General features: G+C 54.2%; 1 protein-coding gene across 3 annotated transcripts in view; it reads left to right on the top strand.

The window, feature by feature from the left end:
* Positions 1-12,066, top strand: part of MAST3 (microtubule associated serine/threonine kinase 3) — a 70,189-nt gene that overhangs the window by 662 nt on the left and 57,461 nt on the right. For 2 of the 3 annotated variants that reach the window (XM_034754917.1, XM_034754916.1), the window contains exon 2: positions 488-577. The exons of the other annotated variant lie outside the window; for it this stretch is intronic. In XM_034754917.1, coding sequence (XP_034610808.1) covers positions 488-577 — 90 coding nt within the window. The remainder of the gene's footprint in view (positions 1-487; positions 578-12,066) is intronic. 3 annotated transcript variants of the gene reach the window in all.

Consider the following 12,066-nt stretch of genomic DNA (forward strand, 5'->3'; position numbering starts at 1 on the left):
CAATTCCCCTCAATCCCCGAGGGGCCTCTCCGTCCTGATCCTCAACCCCCCCCATCTGCCGGTGCCTCACTCCCAACCTGCAGCCCCCTCCTTCCCCAGCCCTGGGCTCCCCCCTCCCAGCTCTGCCGGTGCCCCTCACTCCAGACCTGCCACAGCTCCCTGCCAGCCCAGCTCTGGGCTCCCCATCTGCTCTGCCCAGGCCCCTCGCTCCCTGCCCCCAATCCCCTGCAATTCCAGTTGTGGGCTCATTGCACATAAACAGCTGTGCTAGTGCTTCTCACCCCTCCTGAAAGTCCAGCCTTGCCCCCACCCCCGAGGGGCCTCTCCGTCCTGATCCTCAAGACGTCCCATAGGAAGCCCCACTGGAGGGTCGGTGCAGCCTGGAGGAGTGTGGCCTTGAGTGGCTGCCGACCAGCCCCAGGTTGCACGAGGCACTGGAGGGGGCGGCATTCGAATTCACAGTGGTCTGGTGCATCTTGCTTTACAGTTTGTCTCCAAGTAGCCAGAGCCCGACCCTGCTGAGTCCTTGCAGCCCCTGCAGTCCCTGCAGCCCGTTATTAACCCTGCATCCCTGGAGGTAAGACCCTGGGCCCCTAGCCCCACCCAGCACAGCTGGGGCCAGGACAGAGCTGAAAGGGAGCAGCCCTGGGGGCGCCCTGGGGCACGCAGCAGGCTGTAAACCCTCTGGCTGCTGTTCTGAGTGGGGGCCCTTCGCACGGGGCAGCAGGGTGCAGACCAGTAACCCCAGCGCCCTCCCGGGCAGGGCAGACAAGGGAGGTTCCTGCTGCAGTGCTGAACGCACCTGGCGCGTCTGAGTGCCGCCGTGGGCTGTGCTCTGCCACGCAGCATCCCTTGTACCTTGGGGGGGGGGGGATTCCAGCCACGCCAGGGGGAGCGCGCCCACCCCTCCTCTGCACCTGGGCCCCCAAAGGGGCCTGAACCTTCTGCGTGAGGCTGCTCGAGAATGGCCCCCGGGGAGAGTGAGTCCAGCCAAGGAGTCCACTGTGTTATACCCGGGATCCCCTGGGTCAGTGCGGGGCCCAGCGCCCTGCTGCACCCCATTGTCACTGCGCAATTAACCTGCCCCTCCCCTCAAACAGCTGGACGGGGCAGTGGCGGGGGGGGCGATGGGGAGGGTGGGTTGGAAGCCTGCAGCTGGAGCCGAGATCCAGTGTGTGGCTTGTGCTCCCCCTGCTGGATAAGGTGGGAGCTGCAGGGCTCTCCTAGCACTGCCTGTCGGGACCGGGCACTGCAGGGCTCAGTCCATACAGGGCCCCGGCTGGACTGAGTGCTGCCCTCGCTGGTGGCAGGAGACCTTGTTTCTCTCGCTATGAAACGGGGCCGGTGCCCGAGCGCCAGTACCTTTAACCCCAAGCAGGCAGCCTCCCGGCCCCGTCTGTGCATCTCTGACGTGGGGGACAGCCTGCCCCACTGCCTTCTCCAGCCAGTCCCACTTGTCAGCAACTCCCTGGCTCTGAGCACTCCTCTCTCTGACCCCACTGGCCCAACTCTGCGGGTTGGGCTGGGGGTCCTGGGCTCTGCTCCTGGCTGTGTGGGTCGGGTCTCTTCAGGCTGGGGGGGGCATCTCTGTGGGGGACTGGCTCTCGGCTGTGTGGTTCGGGACAGGCTGGGGGGCATCTCTGTGGGGGGACTGGCTCTCGGCTGTGTGGTTTGGGACAGGCGGGGGGGGCATGTCTGGGGGGGGACTGGCTCTCGGCTGTGCGGGTTGGGACAGGCTGGGGGGCTCGGCTGTGCGGGTCAGGCTAGGAGGGGCTGGCCCTGTGGGTCAGACTGGGGTCTGTGGCTGTGTGGATTGGATTGGATTGGATTGGGCTGGGCGGGGGGGCAGCTGTGTTCATCAGGCTGGCGCGGTCTCTCTGCATTACGGCCTAATAGTTCACCATCTCCTCTTGTCTCTGATTCCAACGGGGAGAGACTGTTAATGGGGCAATGGGAAGGGTTTTGTCTGACAGGTTAATTCCCACGCGGCCCCTGCTCCAACTGAAATGGGACATTAATGCTGGACTGCAGCTGGAGACCCAGGCCCTGCCTGCCCCACGCACATGCAGTGGTTGTGCACTGGAGAGAGACCGGCTGGATCTGAGAGCAGTCGGACCCTGGCTGCCATTAGCCAGACAGGCACATATGTAACAGCAGGGAATTGTACCCTCTGGGCGTCTCTGTAACTGTCCCCCTGGCTCCCTGGGGTGCTGCTCCCGAAGCGTGCCCAGCAGCAGAGGGGGTGAGGGCATTTCCGGTGGCAGGGACTTGGGTTTCTCCAGGCAGGGCATGCAGCCCCGTGTGTGTCCATCTGAACCAGCATCGTGGAAAAACAAGGGTTGCTTAGCAGTGCTCCCCTGCAGCAAATCCGTGGGTCTGGGGAGAAGGGGCTGCGTATGCGCGTTTGCACTTCTGGCCCAGATCTGTGCTTAGTTCAGTCTGGGCACTTGGGAGGGATTTCAGCCCAGGAGCCAGCCGAGAGCTTTGTCTTGGGAGGCAGGGCCTGGCCTCAGTTTGTACCTGGGATCCACGGAGTGTGGAGGCAGAGCTTGGTGCTGCACTGAAAGCCCCGAGAGCGGACGGTACTTATGGGCCTCCATCCCACAGAGGTACATTCCCCCAGACGTTCATGCCGGGTCACTGCTGAGCTGAGTGACGTGAATTCAAGAGCAGCAGAGCAGAATGAGCACGTTTCAACCTTGCCCCGGCCAGGCGACCTTGGGTGCAGTGTGTCTTGCAGTCGTAGCAAGGGGGCAGGATGAAGCCAGGGTCAGAGAGAGCTTCCTCAAGGGCCGTGCCCCAAGTCCCCAGGGCAACGCGGTTTGGGTTCCGTTAATTTCCTAAATCCCGGGATGTGCTCCGAATCCAGCGCCCCATAATGTCGGCATGGCCAGTTCCTGAGTCTGAGCCTCTGGCCATGGGCTGCCCTGCCCTAGGGACCCTGTTCCCTGGGATTCAAAGTTCTCTGGCTTCAGGTTGGCCAAAAAGGGCGGAGAAGCAGGGAATGGCCAGTAGCAGGAAGGGAGCCCCTCAGCACAGGGAGTCTGCAGGCTCAGGGCCGGAGTGGCTGCGTTTTTCCTTTGCAGTCTCATAAAGAAGCACTTTCCTGACTGAGCATCAGGCTGGGAATGAGAAGCGTGGCTTCCAGGGCAGGCTGAAGATCCGTGTTTCTCATGAGATCAGATCTGGTGGCAGCAGAGATGGGGGTCTCAAACTCTTACAGCTGCAGTGGGTACTTGCTTACAGCTAACAGGAACACTGTGTGCACGTGCGTGTGCGCGCTCTGCTCTGTGTGTGTGTGTGTGCGCATGCTCTGCTCTGTGTGCGCGTGTGTGACTTTATTCTGTGCATTCTGTTGTACACAGCGGCGGCTCCAAGCACCAGCGCAGCAAGCGCATGCCTGGGGCGGCAAGCCACAGGGGGCGGCCTGCTGGTCCCTGCGAGGGTGGCAGTCAGGCTGTCTTCGGCGGCATGCCTGCAGGAAGTCCGCCAGTCCTGCGGATTTGGCAGCAATTCGGCGGCAGGTAGCCGAAGCCGCAGGACCGGCGGACCTCCCGCAGGCATGCCGCCAAAGGCAGCCTGCCTACCGTGCTTGGGACGGTAAAAAAGCTAGAGCCGCCCCTGGTTGTACATGCTCTATCCCAAAGTGCTTTGCTGAATTGATGCGTTTACCAAGTGTAACTAAGGACAGGTGGGAAAGGAGAGAGGTTTGGGGCAGGGCCAGGGAGAATGGGGCTGAGATCTGCTGGGGAGCAGAGATGTAGGGAGGCTGATCCAGATGGAGCCTGCTCCTGCCCCAGTGATGGTGATTGTTGGGTGCACGGAGAGACACAAGGTCCAGAAGGTGTCGCTGTGGTGGTGAGGTGGGTAGGACCCTGGATCCTGCACACGCGAGAGTGTGGGGTGTTGGCACAGGGCAGGCCTTAGCGATTGGCTGGTCTGCACCAGGAGGCTGCATGTATGTGTCTGTTACACGTCGTGTTATCGTTTTCCAGACAAACCTGTTGTGATTCCCAAATCTGGATTCTCTGAGATCACCCCAAGGGCCTGGTTCACTGCCTTGATATTAGCGGTGCAGGATCAGGGCTCTGAAGCCCCTCCCAAAAGGCATCTCTCCTACATTACAGGGTGCGGGTCTGCGTGACACCTCACACGCCATGTCACAAGGGCATCAGCAGAAAGGCTCATGCTCCTTCTCACCAGAATGTTAGCCTAGGAACCCTTTGATTCCTTCCTCTTGTGCTAATTAGACTTAAGTGCATATTGAGCGCAGTCAATTCGCTGTGTGTGTGTGTTTACTTGTGCTTGTGTGTGCCATGACTGCGTGTGTGTGTGGCTGTGCAGACTCCATGTGTGCCAACCAGCCCAGCATATGCTGTCGATAAACCAGAGGCTAGAGACTTTTTGGTTGAGTGCATTTTTACATGAGCAAAGGTGGGGGATCCATGGTGCTTTGCTCTCTCGTGGTCCAGCAGAGGGCGTTCTGCTGGCTTGCACCATCCAGCATCTGTCTGGGAAGCTGGGAATTGACTTGCCATTTTCCTCCTTGAGGAGTCTCCCAACATGTAAATCCAACCCCCGCGCTGTGGGACTGACACTTCTTGTGGGAAGAGCAAGTCTGAGAGTGCAGAGCCCTCAGAACATCCTAAGAAAGCAAAATTCTAAACCTTCCCTGAGCTGAACCCAGGAGAGACCCTGGGGTGCTGGTGGTTGTTTGATTGGCTGTGAGTTTCTAAGTGGTTTGTGTTTCTGCATCAGTAAATTGGCAGTAGGGGCACCAAGGTCTAAAGGGATGAGCTGCCATTTTACAGAGAAGGAATTCTTTGAGGTAACTGCACAGAAACAGTCAAACTAAGAATCCACTCTTCTCTGCTGAGCTTAATTGTCCTGCTAGAGAGCTTGATGCCAACCTCTGATTCTGCTTCATTACGGCACAGAATTAAGCAGGTTCTTTCTCCGGTAGTTATTGTTCTTTCCAGAGGGGAAAAGATGCTAAACCAAATCACACTGGGGAGATGCTGCAGTGCCACAAAGCTTATTCCAGATGTCTGTTGCAGCTGGGGACAGATGTCTACATTCAACTTATCTCCAGTTTCAGAATGCACTGCAGGGAGATGGGGACTCATAGACTTTACAGTCAGAGGGGACCATCGTGATCAGCTAGTCTGACCTCCCACACATTGGAGCCTGGAACCTCATCCACCCACTTCTACAGTAGACCCCCAACCTCTGGCTGCATTCCTGAAGTCCTCAAAGCATGGTTTAAGGACTTCAAGTTATGGAGAATTCACCATTTACCCTAGTTCAAACCTGCAAGTGACCTGTGCCCCACGCTGGAGAAGAAGGTGAAAAGTGTTGCTTTCCTGAGTGAAACTTCTATAGGAATAGAATCCTGTGCGTGGCAGGTGCTTGTTGTTGAGGATTTTGTTGCTGATATTTAGTTCTTAGGCCTGTTTGGTTTCATTCTTATACCAGTAGGATTATGGGACCAAAGTCTCTTAAATCAGTGGGGTTGCACCTGTTTACCCAGGCAGAAAATTTGGCCTAGGTAATCTGCAAGCAAAATAGTAGTTCCAGAATGATTCTTCAGTGGTTCAGGCCACGAGCCTGACCTTTCATGGCCAGAGAGAACTCCCTTTAAAGTCTCTGCCCTGCTCTACACCACAGAGTTAGGTAGATGCAAGTTAGCTTATGTCGACCTAACTCTGTAAATGACTACACCAAAATTTCTCTCCCACTAACGAAACTCGCCTGCTACATTGACTTAAGGACTCGACCTCCATGAGAGATGTAGAGGCAATGTCGATGTAGTTAGGGCAACACAGTGAGAATGTGAAGAACTGCATTGCTGACATCGACTGTAACTGGCTTTCAGAAGCCGTCCCACAATGCCCCACACTGACTGTCCAATTGGTGCAAGCGCGCCTGGTGAGGATCCGCACCGCCAATGCAAGGAGCAAAGTGTAGACGCACACAAGTAATGGAATCACTGCAGGGGCTGTATGCCGACGTAAGTTAGGTCAATTTAATTTTTGTAGTGTAGACATGGTCTCTGCACCTACAGAGATTCAAACCATGTTGGAAGCTCTCTAGAGAACCTCTGACACTTAACTGCTCTTGTTCACACGTTCCAGATACTTGCCCTGTTTGCTGCAATGTTTTGGTTTAACAGTTGCCGTTTAAAAGGCTATAGACTGTGCTTTTCAGGCAGCTGTTGTATATTTTCCGAAAAGGTGGTAACAAGCAATTTACACGTGTGATCACTTAGCACCTGCCCTACTAATCAAGCCAGGGGAGGAATTAAAACACGGGGGGATTATATCTCTACGTTTTTCCTTTCCCTGTTGCAGGCTTTCCAATATTGCAGAGATCTCTCTTGATGAATATAAATGCATGAGAGAATTCTCCAACTAGGGTGACCAGACAGCAAGTGTGAAAAATCGGTATGGGGGTGGGGGGGTAATAGGAGCCTATATAAGAAAAAGCCCCAAATATCAGGACTGTCCTTATAAAATCGGAACATCTGGTCACCCTATCTCCAACACAAGTATGTGATACTGTGCCCAGAAGCGGCTGTGCAAGGCAGGGTGGGTACAGGAGGTCTCTGATGATAAGTGACCCTGCCAGCCAGTCAGCAACCAGTTTAATCATAAATACAGCAAGAGTCGTCCAAACTGCACTTTGCAGGGTATGAATGGGTGAGGTGTGGAATCTGTCTGGTGGGAAAGCAGCAAGCCTACAAATCTTTTTTTTTTTTTTTTTTTTTTTGCTGATGTCCACTGTAATAATCAGATTCATGGGTCTCAGGAAGGACATTTATTTTGCATACAAAAAGAAACTTTCTGGGCATGACAATAAAATTGCCACTTGCTTTCTGCACAAAGGCAGGGAAGTGTTTAGCAAGGGTTGCTGACGTGCAGGCTCTATACATGTCTAGGCTAGGGAAATTCGGTAAAGATTGCTAAAGCCAACTCAGTGCCACAGGTGTTAGCACAGCTGCCTGGGAGGCTCTGAGCAGGGTTAGATTATCCTAGAATATCAGGCTTGGAAGGGACCTCAGGAGGTATCTAGTCCAACCCCCTGCTCAAAGCAGGGCCAATCCCCAGACAGATTTTTGCCCCAGAGCCCTAAATGGCCCCCTCAAGGATTGAACTCTCAACCCTGGGTTTAGCAGGCTAATGCTCAAACCACTGAGCTATCCCTCCCCCTTAAAACTCTAGCTGCTTATGTAGAATCTTCTGAGGGACATGAACAGATGTTAGCAATGGTGGGAGATTCTTGCAAAATTTCCCCAGTGTAGATAAGGCTTAGGAGCCATGTTTGCAGTGTGGGAGGACTCCCTTCTCTAGGTGCGATTTAATCCAGGTACAGTACTTGCTCCTCTAGCTACCTTATTGCAGGGGAAAGAGTGGTGGTTGGAAATTTACTTTGAAGGTTTGGTCCTCCTTGAATTCAGCCCTTGGGCAGGGCAACATGCATGAAAAAAGGCAAGCTAAGGCCATAAGAACGGCCACGCTGGGTCAGCCCAAAGGTCCATCTAGCCCAGCATCCTGTCTTCTGACAGTGGCCAATGCCGGGAGCTTCAGAGGGAATGAACAGAACTGCTAATCATCAAGTGATCCATCCCCTGTGGTCTATTCCCAGCTTCCGGCAAACAGAGGCTAGGGGCACTTCAGAGCATGGTTTTGGATCTCCCAGACGAGCTGGTCAGATCATCATGTGCTAATTGTTCCCTCCTTCAAACTCACTAATAAAAACCATCCGATGCTTCCCCAGCGTGACTGCTGAAAACACATTGCTGGCACTCAGGAACATGTCAGTTGCAGACGCTTCTTTCTGCATTTGAGCTCTAACTGCAGCACCAGGAAGAGTGTGATAGAGGAAGTTGTCATGGTGACGCAGTGCTTCCAGCATAAAGGGTCTTGCTAGAAGCGCAGTGATGACGGGGGGGGTGGCTTGCATTATATAGGCACGGTGTGGCTGAGCTCTGGGTGTCTTGGCAGCCTTCAGAACTCCCTTGCTTTAACGACTGTGTGTCTTATTGTTTGAATTAATTAGGCTGCACCCATACTACCTTTGGCTGTGATCTTGTCAGATCTCAAATGAAGCAGGGCTGGGCCTAGTTAGTACTTGCATGGAACCCTCCAAAGCACCCAGGTTCAAGCATGTATTTCCCTTTCCTGCAGTCATGAACAGATGCTCCAACATGCAAAATACTGTTGGGGGTGCTGTTTGGGGGATAAGATGTAAACTGAGGTCTTGGCCACTTGTGGTCATTAAAGATTCAGGGGCACTCTTGGTAATTGTAGTGTCCTAGCTAAAATCCAGGATGAGTAATTGCTTCCTGCCTCCCTAAATCCCCTGTGTCATTTTCCTTGGCTATGGTATTCGTCTTCATTTCCTGTCCTGAAAAGTTGTGTAGTGTTCTCTGTGTTGTGAAACGCGTGCTGTGTCCTGCTCGAGAGGAAACTGCTTGTCAGTCCGGGGCGAAGTAATCCCTATAGGCCCTGATCCTGCAATGATGTCGGCATAGGTGGATTCCTGGGCTTGCTCAGAGCACCAGTGGGGCCATGGACAAGCAATGGGGTCTGTCCATGTGGTCAAGTCCATCAGGAGAAAATTGGGGCCCAGGTGCATTGTGTTTGCTGAGGCCCCACCACCTTCAATTTCACCCCAGTCATATGTTTTGGGGGCCCTCCTAAGTGTAGGGCCTCAATACAGTTGTTCCCCTTTGTCCCCGTTTTTTCAGCCCTGCATGTGGGTCAAGTCCATGGTTTGTAAAATGCACTGGAAGATCCATCTGGCTGAAAAGCATTGGACACTCTTCATTATGTGTGATTGGCAAGAGGTGGATTTCTCATTATTGTAGCTATAAGAAAGCTGAGATTGGGTCTAGGTTTCTCTTTTAAGTTAGATTGCTAGGCACTAAACTCCTGGTTGTGTAGGAGCTAAACTATAACAAAGGAAGAGATGGGAGGCTACCAGTGTTAATTGTAAAAAGGGAATGGTTGGAACAGACAAGCCTCGTAATTGGAGAGCCAGACTCGCTTGGTACTGCCACATTGATCTCTGCCAGCAGGGCTGAGTTTGGCTTGGTGCATGGGGATTGTGATTCATCTCAAGGGTGAAATGCAACAAGAGCAGAGGGAAGTTCACAGCTTTCTGGGGGGCTTGTCTAAACACGGAAATGGAACCCCATTAACTGTGCCAGTGCAGGTAAAGCAGAACAGCTCCCCAGTGCAGATAGCGTATTTCCTCTATGCTCATATAAGGCACCTTTTTACTGGTACAACTGCATCCACACGGGGATTGCACAAGTATCACTATTCCAATAGAAACTCACACCTCTAGCCACATAGTCACAGACTGATACAAACACTGTGTGTAGACCAGGCCTAAGAAAAGAACATGCAAAGTCTGTAACGTGCTAGCAGGAGCTCTTCTGCCAATGAAGGAAGAAGCTAGGCAGATTTAAAAATACATTTCTGCAACTTTGAGGCACTCCACACGATGTGACCACAGAGTGGAAAAGCCTCCTGCTCTTGCCCATCCCAATTCCCTCGCTGTAGAGGGGATTGCTTTCCTGTGGCTCTGGGGTTCTGTTCCCGCAACGACCCATTTGCTTAACGCCTCCTTCACTGAGCAGAGAGGTGGGCTTAAAGGAGGCTTTTCATCCCTGGCAAGCTCAAAGTAAGAGAACATTTATGCAAACAGCAATTTAACTTTCTTGTAACATTTGGTCTCCTCCTCCTACCTTAGTGCTGAAGACCCTTCAGTTGGCCCAGATGGGCCGGCTTCTCTTGTCGGAGTGCTGCTGCATTGAGTATTAATCAGACGGTCGCTGGGGAGACAACTGGGATGTTACAGATTCAGTATTAATTAGGACTTTGAGTAGAGGAAAAAGGGAAATTGAGCTTAAATTTTCTCTCTCTCCCAAGTATCTTCACTGACTAAAATCCAGGGACATCTGTGCCAGTGCTCTGGCCAGCTGAGACGGTGCAATTCCTGTGGGTGAGATGATTCCAATTCCTCGATTGTTTTGATGTTTGTGTTCAATGATGTTTCAAATGACGTTTTGATTGTGTTTGTATCATGTCCCCTGCACTGAGGGGCTGAGATGGACACTGAGTGGTAGAAATATGAATGTGATAGGCACGGCAGCAGCAACACCTGTGCTTAAGGTTCCTTGACATGACCTGTTCTAACTCTTTTTCAGTTGCTTATAACTTTAGCAAACTGTTTAAGTTGAAATTTTCCAGGCTTGGTCTCTGCTTCAGGTTGAATTTTTTGTTGTCAGGTTTTTGGAGTTTTGCTCAGTCGTTTTAGAGAACGAGGTTAGTGACAAATAGGGCTCTGTGTGATAGACCAACGCCCTTTGGAGCTGCTGGGAAGACTTCCATTAGGTCCAGTGGGAGTTGGCTCAGCCTAATGGGCCAGGATTTTCAGATGGGCTCAGAATCGACAAATGGGCCCAGCTTTCAGGAGTTCCCACTAGGCATTGAGGGGTTTTGAAAATCTGGCCCGCAAAGGCAGTGCCGGCTCCAGGGTTTTTGCCGCCCCAAGTGGCAAAAAAAAAGCCTTGATCGTGATCTGCGGCGGCAATTCGGCGGGAGGTCCTTTGCTCCGAGCGGGAGTGAGGGACCGTCCACCGAATTGCCGCCGAACAGCTGGACGTGCCGCCCCTGTCCGGCGTGGCCGCCCCAAGCACCTGCTTGGCAAGCTGGTGCCCGGAGCCGGCCCTGCCCAAAGGCAGTATGTGGTTGCCTGGTCAGCTTCCTTCTGGCATTTCCTCACTGGAGTGCTTGATTTTCTTTTTGCACTTGTGGCAGTCTTCTTGTCACATGGCCGTTTGTCTGGAATTAATGTCTGTCTGTAAGGTGGGAAGGGCCCTCTTTTGCAGGGTGTCTGCTGGTCCTTGCTGCACAGGGAGGGGCGAGGGCTCCGTGGCAGAGATGTGCATGGGAGCAGCAGGGAGGTTGTAAAATTTGAATGCACCCCGCTGTGATTTCAGTGGAGTTCCGCGAGGCCCCCTTGGGCCTGGCTGATTTGACTGCATGGGCGAGAGCGCCGAGCAGAATGTGGCTTGCCCTGGTACTTCTACAAATGTATTTATTTATATGTGGTTTAAACAGCAGGAAATACACCAACGCCACCCGGTGTCCATGACAACCACTCTGGCTCTGCACACACCACAGCAAGGTGGGTACAGCCAGTGGGACAGGAAGGGTGGATGGGTGCGGGGTTTGCAAACAGGCGGACAGTGCCTCCGAGGACCCCACTCGCCAGCCAGCGCCCCCTTCCGCAGCCACAGGGGCAGTGCAACCCCTCCTGGGCGGTGGGAGCGGCAAGCCTATTAGCTGGGGACTGGGAAAGGAAGGGGGCATAAGATCACCCTGGGGGCAGGAAGGGGACTGAGTCCCTGGTGAAGGGGGCTCAGTGGGGGAGGAGGGATGATGGATAGGGTCTGGGGGCCAAATGGGGCTCAGTTAGAGGGGGGATACTGGGACTGGGGGGGGGGGGGCGGGGGGAGGCCGGGGGCTCAGCCCCTCACATGGGGAGAGGGAAACTTCCCAGCTATGTGGGACAGCGTGTGTGTGGCTGGGTCAACACGGGCTGGGAGAGGAAGGGGGGTTAGTTAGAGGGGGTTTTAGGGCTGCAGGGGGTGGGTTGGGGCTCAGCAGAGGGGGGCTGGGAGAAGGGGTCTCAGGCCTTCATATGGAGGGAAAGGGGGTTCAGTTGGAGGAGTACCAGCACTGCAGGAGGGGCTCTGGGTTGGGAAGGGGGTCAGTGTGTGTGTGGTGCTTGGGGGCAGGCTCAGACGGGAAGGTGGGGTGGTCGTGGGGGGAAGGCTCATTGGGGTTGGGTCTGGAGGCAGAGGTGGGAGGCTCAGTGGGGAGGACTTGGAGACACAGCGGTCTCAGTGATGGTCTTGGGGGCAGACTCCGATGGGGGGTGGGGGGACAGAGGTCCCAGTGGGGGGGGGGCTGGGCTCAGAGGGGGGCTCTCAGTGCGGGAGAGAGGCTCTGGAGGGGCTCAGGAGCTCGGGGGGGGCTGGGCTAGGGGGGC

This window comes from Trachemys scripta, chromosome 22 (assembly GCF_013100865.1).
Source record: "Trachemys scripta elegans isolate TJP31775 chromosome 22, CAS_Tse_1.0, whole genome shotgun sequence".
Lineage (NCBI taxonomy): Eukaryota > Metazoa > Chordata > Testudines > Emydidae > Trachemys > Trachemys scripta.